Below are 13,004 nucleotides of genomic sequence, written 5' to 3' on the forward strand. Positions count from 1 at the left end.
GATGACAGTTTGCTTCCCACTTTTAATCTCACGCATTCTGGCGCAGGCCATTTAGCATGTGATGTTAGATCAATGGCCATAAAACCGTACATTAATGTCCTGAAATCGGCAAAAATAAAAATTCTATATTTAGCAGCGCTTGGCTATTTTTGGTAGGTTTAAAATAAGTGTTAAAATGGTTATGTTGTTTATGATTCAAGGAAAAGGTTGCTGTTGTCTGGCCTTGAGTGTTTAGACGAAAACTTTATTCAAAAAAACAACAATACAATATGACGTACAAATGGTAGATAGACACGAAAATAGGTTATTTCATGATTTTAAAAAGGTTTTTTATGGAACAATCTTATAAACTTGATTCACTGAATATAAACACAATGTTTACCCAAATAAAGTTAATATCAAAAGATAGCATACATATTAGTAACATGAATAAATGGTGTATTATACGTCGCATCATGGTCCTTGGGCAGTCTATGTAGCTTATAGCGGTTCTGGAGTGTTTCCATTCTGAATGGTCAGCGTTCCGTCTATGGTTCTAAATGTTGACACTGGGACTGAAATCTGCTGTCAAATAAAAGAACGCAAAGAACTCAATAGAAATTGAAATACATACCAGAGATGTATCTCTGCGTCTTATCTTCCCTACTACAAATCGATAACATACCGAGAAAAAGTCTTGTGACAGGAACCAGTTCAATTAAAATAAAACACATGTAAATAAAATGCCATAAAAATGTTTATGATAATGATGAATGTAAAAATGAGATAATAATTATATAAAGCAATCGTTATGTTCGACTTGTTTTTTGTGATAAAATAACATTTGCCTTTTAGAACATGTAAAGATTATTTGAACATCGAGTCAAATTACAGTAAAAAATGACTGAGTTAAAAACTTTAATTTGCTGGTCACCTGTTCTATATCTTAAAAAGTCATATAGAACAATAACATCTCAAAAAGTTTTCTTCTAAAACTTATGCCATTTTAGTTGAAGCACCCTCAAATAGTGTTGATTAAAGTTTATACAAATTATTTTGTTTATGACTCTATAAAGCTTATATTATTATGCCTACTGTTGCGCATGTGAGCGATGTAGCCCTTCTATATTTTTAACGGGAGCTAAAGTTTTTCAGAATGTGTTTATTCCAGCTTGAACTGTCATATTGGTAAAATTTAGCAAGAAAGTGTTAAACAGGACGTCGGCTAACGCGTTCATTTGATATTTCCCCGAACAGTTCATCACTTCGAACACATCAAGTCATTAGAAATAGCGACCATGTTTGTAATACACGATTTCATCATGCCCACGCTTTCCAGCTGCAAGTATCCATTTTTCTCCCTTTACCGTATTGTTACTAACAACAATACATGGAATAAAAATAGGAATATATGAAAAAATGCTTTGATTCCCTCGAAAGTCAAAGATATAATGGAACATTATGTTTTGTGTCCTATAATCTTATTCTAGGCAGGTAACATCGGGGGGGGGGGGGGGGGGGGGTTCCCGCAGCAAGCATTTTTACAGACCCCCCTCCCCCCCATCCCATGGATTTTTAGAAATGTTGTAATAATATTCCTCTGTTATTTTATTGTTTTATTTTATTTAGCTTGTCAAGATATTTTGAATGAGTCTAGCCCCAACTCTCAAAAACGATACTACATGCCTGTATTTTCAAAATTACTTCCACAACTGTGGCATACCTAGGGGTGTCTATAACCTCCTTCTTTACATGTATGTAAAATAAACTACTAGTATTAATGTCTTTTGTTTTCAAAATGCCACACATGTAATGTGTTGTATTTGTTCCTGTTTATAATGCTAGTAAAAACAAAAGCTACCCAAATCGGGGTGCAAATGTTTGTCTGCTTTTAGATTGACTAAATCGATGTAATTGTATGTAATAGTATCTGTATGTCCACTTAATATGTATAATGGCAGTTATGATGTCTGGAACTTATTGACCACGTTTAATGTTAAGTTCGACAATACAGTGGAATACTAATTGTTTTCATGCTTCCAATATTGCTAAGATTAAGAAAGATTCTCATGGTATCAAATGATGCTGCACGATTAGACCTGTTGTGTCTACTTTGTAAGATCAAGCAATCTCTACATGCATGCGTGTGCTAGTCAATCGAAAAATTTTAAACGTGATGGAAGTTCATTACCGGAAACATTCGTCAGAATGCAGAGTAACATGCTAATGTATATCAGCATATTTGAAACTCTTAATAGACCGATACAGGGAAAATGGTCTACCTACATGTTTCATTTTGATGTAGAGTAAGGTATACTCTCTCCATATTCATACTATTTTAACTAAGAAAATAAATAAGCACGTTTTTTGTGAACATGAAATGATCTTAATTGCTTACCTTTTTGGATTTTCTTTTCATGCCAAACTTGAAATAACCCCTCAGTTTGTCCTTCGTGGAATCCGACATTTTCCAGGAGGCAAACAATACCGGATTAACGCATGTTGACAAGAAACCAAACCATGTAAATGTTGTATACGTTATATCAAAATGTCCAGTGTTATTTCCACTTTCATGAACGAAGAATTGGACCAAAATCAGAATGTTGAGCGGACACCAGCAAATAGCAAACAAGGTCACCATCGATATAATGTATCTATGTGTTCGCTTTTCTGCTGGCAGGTCAAGGTCGTCATCGCTACACATGTGATCAGAACGTACCGTATGTCGTTGGTTCGAATCCTCTGATCCAACTCTAGACGTCTCGTCATCTTCGAGAGTTAGACGAGAGGTACACGTGACGTTATTTGAATTTGTTTCGAAGTGGATAGATATGGAACTGGTATCTAATGATTTCAGTTCCGCTGAAACTTTTAGGCACAAAAATCCCATGATGGCAAGTGGCATGGCATATAGAGTTACAAACATAGCTCTGATATATTCCTCGATATGTCGTTCTTGGTTGATGTAACATATACCAACACCGAGAAACCTGTATCCTAGAATGGCACCCAGGTCAATGTATTTTATATATACAGCATAAGGGAGGACAATACACACAGAGACCACCCATACACCTATGATGCACAACCCTGCGGGCAAGCGGGGCCGGAAAGGATTAACAATCAGCCGATATCTGTCGATAGCGATCATAAGATATGTAAGCATTGACGAATGAATTGGAAAACATTGCAGCATTGGTAGAAAGAAACACATGAAGCTTCCAAATATCCAGTTATGAATAAGCAAGTTAGCCAGTGAAACAGGAAGAACAAATATACATTTAAGAATGTCAGAAAAGGCGATGTTTCCAAGAAACAGGAACGTCTGGTCCCTGTATAATCTTCGTTTCCCTATAACAATTATGATTGCAAGGTTTCCACACAAACCAAATAGACCAACCAAGGCATGAAGAAACATAAATAGCGGGTAAACGTAACGTAGGGATCGTCGCACGTGCGGCTGCGTGAAGTCCACGTCATCCGTACTGTTTTTGTCATCTATGAACTTGAAAACCAGCTCTAAGAAAGCCCTATCCCCCTGATCTACAAGCGCCATCTTTCTTTGAAACTTTGATATTTCACAGCAGCTGTGTTTCTTTAGTTGTTTGATCTGTCAGACAACAAAAACGTAATATGAAATTAATAATTAATTTCTTTAATCTTATTCTAATTTCATTAAATGCAAAGTATTCTTTTCCTTCTGAAAAATCATGGCAAACTTTGGTATTTAATGCTATTCATAATTAAATATCACGGTCTGATTTTGATCTCTGGCCTAGGGGTTTTGATCCTGAGAGGTGGTGAAATCATATCTACACCACTCAATCCAAGAAATAATCCCTGGTTTGAGATCAAAATTAGATATTGTTTGTTCAGTATAAATGAATCTAAAAGATGAACCTAAGCAGGAATATATTAAAGTCGGTAGTCAGACCAGCATACCTCTTATAAAGGGTATTTCGCAGGAATTTAAACCATACGTGTTGAATAACGCTACTGCAAGTAATTTTAGCCTTTATTAAGTGAACTAACAGCATACAGTCACGAAATCTTGAATTTCTCTTGGTTGTTGATTAAATCACATTATTTAAGAGCCTATGGCAGTCGTTTTATATTGGAAATCGTTGTATAACGCAAGGAAGTAATATTCAAGGCCTGTACTCCTTTTCTTTATATAAAGAAACATGCCTACACCACAGATTGTGCCTGTATGCTTTTTAAGAGTTCCTCAGTTATTTTCTAAACAGAGAAATAGCAGACATGCTTTGAAGAAGTACAGAAACGATCTTTATTATAAAGTTGTATATATATTTACACTCATTTAGCATAATCAAAATTACAATACAACACGACACTCTTTCCTAATCAGCTGAATTAAAATGTGGCATATCTTGATTAAAATTATACTGTTTGAATTTAAGCGCGGATAAGTATCATGTTTATTCAAAATTAATTTTTTAATCGAGATTGGACTCGGAGAAACGCCTACTGTCGGAGTAATTTAACTAAACAAACAAGCTTTATCATTTTATTTGCATATGACATGACGTTTAAAACAGAGATAGGAATAACGGAGGAGAAAACAGCAAAAATACACGTATATTTACATTTCAGATGCAATTTATCTTATTTTTTTAATAAAAAGAATTTTCTTGTTATTACGATGTTTTTGATATGATTCAATAGATATCCCTTTATCACATGTTTAGCCCAATATGCGAAGGATATCATTATCAATCATGAGATCATTTTTTGATATTACACTGAGTATTCTTACCCAACATAACGTCAAAATTAACATTACGTAAGTTTAGGCGGTTTATTAACGTAAAATGAAAATGTAAAAAATAAAATTCACTTGAAAAATGTAGAGTTGTACATGTGAAGCATTTAATACTGTCTAGTTTTTTTTTCATGAATTGATAAAAATGTGTTAAAAAATAAAATGTTTTTGTTAATCTTCAATGATATTTTTCCCATGCATAAAGTTGTTGCCTTTTGTAATAAATGCGTTGTGCGGCTGAGAAAAGACTTGGTAAAGCATGTGATAAAAAATCGCTCATGTTTTGCTATGGTATATACTCGTTGTGTGTTTTATATCTCCTCGCCAGCCATGTTAACATGCTATTTAGTTCGCTTCCGCAACTAAAAATATAGTACTAGAAACTTTGTAGAGATTTTTTTTTATATATTTACATGTAAATATGATTTAACTATAATTTTTCACAAGTACATATCAAATTGGTTATGTAAGTTTGAACCTTTCCTTTTAATAAGTATATAATCTTACAATAATAAACATATTCAAAACGCTTGATGGCGTTTATATTTGTGCTCATAGGCACAATTGTTTCCAGAGGAAATTGAACGTCGCAGATTTCTAGTGCAAGCAAAAGGGGAATTATACACTGAATGTGAATATTCATTTTTGTTCTCCGTCTAAATTTATTTTAATTCTATGAAATATTATCAAAATATGCATATTTCGTTGTTTTATACCTACATTGAATCAAAAATTTAAATATTGGAATCCTAACGGTCGCAATTCCCCCCTTTCTTAATTGAATATAAGAAGTCATTTTAAGACGATTAAAATTTATCTAAAACTGCATTTTTATAGAACACTGTTTTTGAAAAATATCACATCAATTTTATATTACATAGGTCATATTCAGTTTTTATCATTACTCTTGAAAAATGGACCTTGACCTGACCTTTAAAAAAGGTTTTTACTGATTTAACTGTCATTCATTTTTTTATTCCAAATTTCTGGATTTATAAACGATTAAACAAATATGAGAAGACTCCTTCCTTGAATGACACTAAGGCGTTTAAGCTACATGTACCAAAAGGGCGTCATGAGACCAATTTTTCAGTGGTATGCAAGACTTGGATAACATTAACAAAACTCTTCCAATCTCTACGGATGATCATGATTATAAAAATTCTTTTATTTAAAAACCTTGATTTGCAATAAATTGACTTTTGTGGAGCAATTCCTGAAGTAAGCAACAACAGACTTAACCAAAAATAAAAAAAAAAATCCAAACAAAAAATCCAGCAGATCAGGAGAAAAATTACGACTACAAATCTGTGACTGCGGAAATAACCATAAATATCTGCAAAGGAACTTAAATCTAGAAGTCAGGGACACGCTAAATGCAATCTACATTGATTTCAGAGAAGGAAAGATATGAACAAGTCTTAAAAGGGCTTAATCCTTGTTGCCATTTTTAGACTATTTAATCTTCTAGAAAAGGAGAGGTATTTGCAAAAACGAAAAAAAAGAAATCTTCATTGATCTTAAAACTGAATCATAGGATTTTTTTAAAACTGAATATTTATTTTAGCTTGATAAATGATATCAAATCAGTTTAGAAGGAGCGGATGGGTAACTTCTTTATCACCTACATTGTACCTAGTCCCCTTTAGTCTGACAGGAATTATTTGAAATGCGAGAAAAATATCACGTGAATTAGAGGCAAAACTGTAAGTTTTGTTTTAAGTCTAAAAAACAACTTGTTATCAAAACATTTGATTGCTTGACAATGAAACCTTTTGAAATATTTTACGCTGAAAATAAATTCCAGCTTTATAAAATACGACAAGCAAAAGCAACCCTTGATTCCTACATTTCCTGCAATACCGCCATACCCTTTGTTTTTCAAAGAATCAATCGGTTAACTTTATGTCCCCGTCATATATCCCTGAAACGATTTCAGTTATGTAATTATAAATATAATGGATAAACGGGTATTAAGATCTATATTCTTTGATAACCACAGAGAGGTGATTTTTAAAAAAAATCTTCTAAACAAGAGTACAATGTTAAAAAAATTATGATTTAAAAAATGTTTGTTTAAAAAAAATGTAAACTCATCCAAAGGAAAAATTATATAAAAGTAATTTGCTGTTATGTTTTTCAAATTATCACAGTTTTGGCTTTGAAACGAAATATACCACAGAAAGATCAAACATATATGAAATTTTTAAAGCTAAGTTGAAAATGGATGCCTTCTAGTGATTTAATGCATATTTATTCATTACACTAAATAAATCTTATTATTAAACCAAATAACAAAAACGTTCTATGCGTTCGAGGAAACTCAATATAACACCACGTGTTATAGTTACACATGTAGAATCGTGAATTTTTTTTATCAATTATCGTCAAAATTTACAAAAAGATTTGCAAAAGAACAATTGTACACAAATTTGACACACTTAGAAAGGCGTCTGTCGTGGAAGACGTAGTTACGCATAAAGACCTAAATGAAGGTGATATGATAGTACATCCTGGTATATAGACCTTCAGAAAGGTGATGTAATAAATCACCCTGGTATATAGACCTACAGAAAGGTGATGTGATGGTACACTCTGGTATATAGACCTACAGAAAGGTGATGTGATGGTACATTCTGGTATATAGACCAACAGAAAGGTGATGTGATGGTACATCCTGGTATATAGACCTACAGAAAGGTGATGTGATGGTACACCCTGGTATATAGACATACAGAAAGGTGATGATGGTACATCCTGGTATACAGACCTACAGAAAGGTGATGTGATGGTACACCCTGGTATATAGACATACAGAAAGGTGATGATGGTACATCCTGGTATACAGACCTACAGAAAGGTGATGTGATGGTACACCCTGGTATATAGACATACAGAAAGGTGATGATGGTACATCCTGGTATATAGACCTACAGAAGGGTGATGTGATGGTACATCCTGATATATAGACCTACAAAAAGGTGATGTGATGGTACATCCTGATATATAGATCTACAGAAAGGTGATGTGATAGGACACCTTGGTATATAGATATACAGAAAGGTGATGTGATGGTAGATCCTGGTATATAGACCTACAGAAAGGTGATGTGATAGTACATCCTGATATATAGACCTACAGAAAGGTGATGTGATGGTACATCCTGATATATAGATCTACAGAAAGGTGATGTGATAGGACACCTTGGTATATAGATATACAGAAAGGTGATGTGATGGTACATCCTGGTATATAGACCTACAGAAAGGTGATGCGTTAATTCATCCTGGAACATAGATATACAGAAAGGTGATGCACCCTGGTATATAGACCTACAGAAAGGTGATGTGATGGTAGATCCTGATATATAGATATACAGAAAGGTGATGTGATAATTCATCCTGGTATATAGACCTACAGAAACGTGATGTGATAATTCATCCTGGTATATAGACCTACAGAAAGGTGATGTGATGGTACACCCTGGTATATAGACCTACAGAAAAGTGATGTGATGGTACACCCTGGTATATAGACCTACAGAAAAGTGATGTGATAATTCATCTTTGTATATAGATATTCAGAAAGGTGATGTGATGGTACACTCTGGTATATGGACCTACAGAAAGGTGATTTGATTATACCTCCTTGTATATAGACCTATAGAAAGGTGATGTTTTAGTACATCCTGGTATATAGACCTACAGAAAGGTGATGTGATGGTACATCCTGGTATATAGACCTACAGAAAGGTGATGTGATGGTAGATCCTGATATATAGATATACAGAAAGGTGATGTGATATTACATTCTGGTATAAAGATTTACAAAAAAGTGATCTGATGGTACACCCTGGTATATAGACCTACAAAAAGGTGATTTGATAGCATACTCTTTACACCGTTAGACGGTAGAAAGTCCTATGTGAATAATCATTTTTTTGGAAATTTCAATGAGAATTTTCAGAAGCCTTGCTTTACACTTGAATACAATTTTATGTGGTATTGTTCGTGGTTCACCTAGAATGTGATCTACTGCACAAAGGCCAGGTTTAAAAATGCTTTAACTTATGTTATCATCAGAAACAGTAAAAATGTTTTCTACTCCTGGCAGTTTACAATGATGTCACTTCCTCTGTGTCACTTTCATCTAGTGAAAAAACTCAGATCATTTGTTACGGACAAATTAACTTATAACGACCAAGCTTTACCTGTCGATTGGCGGATCTGCGGGACGAACACTTCATGAACATAAAAATCAATGCCCAAATGTCAAAGATGAATCAAATCAACTGATTTCTTTCCAATTGTATCGACTTTCTCACTCCAGTACAGTTTTACAACTATCAATTACATGGCATTTAAATCAGAGCGTTTTTCTCTAAATAAAAATTGCATTATGTACCAGGGGTGTGACTAATTAGAAAAAAATACGATTAAAATTTAAATGATAGCAAATACAGAAATGAACAAGGGTTAATGTGGAAACTTTTTAAGAAGGGAATCTGAAAGTTTTGACATCTTTCTAATTTATATTTCATCTAAAACAATGTTTTTATTGTAAAATACCAATAAGATAAATTAAATTAAAAATTAGAATATGGTCTAAACGGTAGAATCGTTATATTCACGCATAAAAACAGATAAAACAAAATAAAATCGGAAATTAGAAACACACAATGTACAGTATCTCCGAAGAGAATGTGTCAATTAAAATGCTTAATAGAAATTTGCCTTATATCTATCAAAATACAAAATATATGTTGGTCATTGGCTATTTAAACATTTCTCGTATCAACAAAACAGTGTTTGCCTTGTTCATAGCACGCGCTTATTGCTTGTCGCTTGGATTATTGTAAACATTAAATCTCGGTAATTATAACAGTTCTGAACGATTTGTCTTTTTCAAACTTAAATACAAGTAATAAACAGCATGTTAAAAAGTTCACCGGGATATGAAGTTGGTTGGTACGTGATAAAATCTACTGAGAAGCCCTTCGTCCTTCACAGGATTTGATCACGTGACCAACCAACTTCATATCCCAGTGAACTTTTTAAATTGCTGTTTATTTCTTTAATTGATTACAGTGTATTCAACGCATGTTGATGTAACAGAGGCGAGGAATGAAATTAATGAAGAATATTTTCTTTACACTACTTCAAAGACAAGAAACAGAACAGATTTAGAACTTTGACCTACAACCGATTAAACACAAGTCTATTGATAACAAATTTTACTTTTCGAACACACCCCTACTTATGATTTCTGTCCTCTTATAACATTAAAAAACACTGTCGCCAATTTCATTCTATGTAGCAATCATGAAAAAAAAATAAAATATTTAAGTTAAGAATTTTCTTTTCAAACTATGATTTATAAACCGTGCTGTTTATATATATTTAAAATCAATTTCGCAAAAAAGGTTTGTCACTTGGCGAGTGTGTGTCTCAGCCATTTGAACCGCATCAGCAACAATTTAGATTTAACGATAGTGGAAAAGAACTAAGGCGAGATTAAACTGGTCAAAAGATGTTTAAAACGTTTTAAAGTTCATGATTTGACTTGGTAAAAATACCTGAAAATATCTGAACCGCCTGCAATATATTAATTCGAACCCATTAACTCTGACTTAATTTAATTCCAAGACTAGCAGTAAGGCAAAATAATAAAACGACACAAATCAATTTGCATGAACTTCAGATTCTTTTTAGCTATCTTTCCCACAGATAATTAAGGAGAAAGCCATATTGAAATAATTATAAAGACTTGCAAAGTAATCGGGACGGTAATAGGAAAACGGGCAGGAAACTTAAAAAGGATGCTCTAAATCGATACAATAAAAGAATCTAATTTAGTGAAGACAAAACCATAATGAAAGAGATGTTATCCCGTAGGAGGAATGTACGTGTAAAGAGAACAGTCCTCATTCAATTCTGTGTTAATTGGATTAAAATCAAAATGAAAATATAAAAAAGGATCTTGAAACGTACCGATATTTTTCAGAGAATGCTAATAGTTTTATTTTTACGGGCCATCGTAGCTTAAAACATGAAATAATTTTTTTAAAGGTAAAATTTGAAATATTTTCATTGATTGTCACATCTAATCTAATCATTCTTGATTAAGATATTTTTGATAAGCTTCTTAATATCGACCATACAAACAAACTGTGATACTTACCGCTAGCGTATATCTCCTCTCAATTTCCTCGCTGCCAGTCCTTTTGCATCACACTGCGGCAGTGAGACAGAATCTCCCCTTTATCAACGAAAGCTGTGGAAGGTAAAAAAGATCAATAATTATTTCACCTTCGTCATGTTAGAACTCTGATAAAACGAGCAGTTTCTTTGCAGAGAAATAAAATCTGCAGCATCGAGCAAATGAATACAACGCCATTTGGTATAATCGAGGAGACTGTTAATTCCTTATATATTGAAATTAGAGTTACTTTATACATTGTCGTTACTTTTCAGCACTAGTGATTACATCTGTCTTTAACTTAATTCAAATATTTATAACTTATAATTCAGTAAAGGATACAGTTTATTCACCTCTTAATTAATGTTAATTAGATAAGTGTTGTTAATAGGTAAATGCATTAACAGACGAGTCGAACAAAATCGATTAGAATAAGCCGGACACCGCATTGCTTAATCCGACGATAATAATGTTGTTTAAAAATACAATTTGGAGAGTAGAAGACAAATTATATGCTATTGGAATGTCGTATTGGATTTGAGTGACGGATAGTTTGCATTGCGAGGTAAATTAGGGCATGTATAATGGTGCCATTAAGAGATTAAGGGATGATGGCGAAATTGGATCCCATTTGATGAATAAGATGAAATATAATATGAACCAATAAACTAAAGCAATTCACATTGGTTGAGAGAGTGTACATATGCTTTTGGTAAGATATCGTAGTTTTTTTCCCAATAATTGTGTTACAAAATTAAATCAAATCTACATGTATTCAAATGCAGCTAAGATGTAATGCAAGTAAATCAAATAATTGTGATGATAGTTATTGTTATTTGTTTCTTTCACTAAATAGGATTTTTTTTATCGAATAACATTTGCAATAAACATGTGAAAGTTTTTTTTCCAAAGAGAACACGGTTAGTTACGGTACACTACAGAAAACACCTTATTAAAATCAAATACTAAGCACTATCATATTTTTCTTTATGATTCAACTTCACTTTCGGGTCACATGGTCATCAAGAATTTAAAGTCAGTGGCAGAAACTGCTGCTAATTACAAAGAATATGTCTGCAATATATATTTCGCAATTCTTGGGCGAAGAAATTTATTCAATGAATGATCTTTAAATACTTATATATCATTTGTAAATTTCCATTTCATTATTTACTTTAATCACTTTTAGGTGATCCTTTTATATTTTAGGCGAAACAGCTCTTTCCGTAACTTCTTTTCCTTATCTACATTGTGGCATTTATTAATAATTAACTACATTCAAAATAATTTTTCATTTTTCAGTGTCTATCGGTTTTAAACACTTTTCCTCGGAGAAAATGAATCAATGCTTATTCAAATCATCTACACTAGCACTTATTTTTTTCTCAAAAAATTCTCTCCTTTAATCTTGAATAAGAAAAAACTAGATTTGTGAAATCAATAAACCATCCAAAGAAGAGAAAACTGTAAGAATTATCATCCGTCGTGTATTATCTGGCATGAGCGCATTCGACTAAAAAATAAAAAGGAAAGACTGACTTATAAGATCTGATCACCAGAACAGGGACTCTACTCTGACATTTACGAGCTCTTGAACTGACCATGTCAATTTCAGAGAACCCCTCTAATGAGCATCGATTTTTTTTTGCACAAGTATACACTTTGGTTATGACAAGAAGCTATAAGGGCCATGTCTGATTTTGTCAAAGCCTCCTAGTTAAAGGGAGAACAAATATATCCTGCCATAATGATTGTTTCTGGCGATGTGGACCACAATGGGCAAATGTTTTAATGTTTAAATATCAAACTGCAATTGGGTTCTTTAAAATTCAAAATTAATAGCAATAAATAAGTGGGTATTACATCAAGTTTTTACATCATCTTTTAGGCGTTGATAGATATATATAGCACTGTCCATGCAACACAATCTCCAGGGGGTAAGTTAAATCAATTTGTTTCAGAAGAGTTCAAATGAAATGCAAGAAAATGTTATATCTTTTGTTTGCGTTCTAAATAAAAGAATGAAATATATATATGGTACGAG

At 32.9% G+C, this 13,004-nt stretch overlaps 1 protein-coding gene across 2 annotated transcripts; it reads right to left on the reverse strand.

Moving 5' to 3' along the window:
* Positions 1 to 206: 206 nt before the first annotated feature.
* Positions 207 to 11,055, reverse strand: LOC105338644 (prolactin-releasing peptide receptor). Of its 2 annotated transcripts, none has more exons than XM_020071595.3 (3): positions 10,943 to 11,055; positions 2,378 to 3,589; positions 207 to 561 (listed from the first exon to the last, which is right to left on the reverse strand). In XM_020071595.3, the coding sequence occupies exons 2-3, from the start codon at positions 3,533 to 3,535 to the stop codon at positions 481 to 483; spliced, it is 1,239 nt and encodes a 412-aa protein (XP_019927154.3). In that variant the 5' UTR covers positions 3,536 to 3,589; positions 10,943 to 11,055; the 3' UTR covers positions 207 to 480. The 2 variants fall into 2 exon arrangements, with proteins under 2 accessions (XP_019927154.3, XP_019927153.3); XM_020071594.3 differs by having other exon boundaries at positions 212 to 564.
* Between the last annotated feature and the right edge of the window lie 1,949 nt (positions 11,056 to 13,004).

The sequence above is a fragment of the Magallana gigas genome, chromosome 8 (genome assembly GCF_963853765.1).
Source record: "Magallana gigas chromosome 8, xbMagGiga1.1, whole genome shotgun sequence".
Taxonomy (NCBI): Eukaryota; Metazoa; Mollusca; class Bivalvia; order Ostreida; family Ostreidae; genus Magallana; species Magallana gigas.

What these genes read in the sequence shown, in the direction of transcription:
- LOC105338644 (XM_020071594.3), bottom strand. Translation starts at nt 3,535, where the DNA reads ATGGCGCTTGTAGATCAGGGGGATAGGGCTTTCTTAGAGCTGGTTTTC. An exon ending in TGAAAAGAAAATCCAAAAAG is followed by an intron (nt 565 to 2,377) that starts GTAAGCAATTAA and finishes TTTATTTGACAG; the next exon opens with CAGATTTCAGTCCCAGTGTC.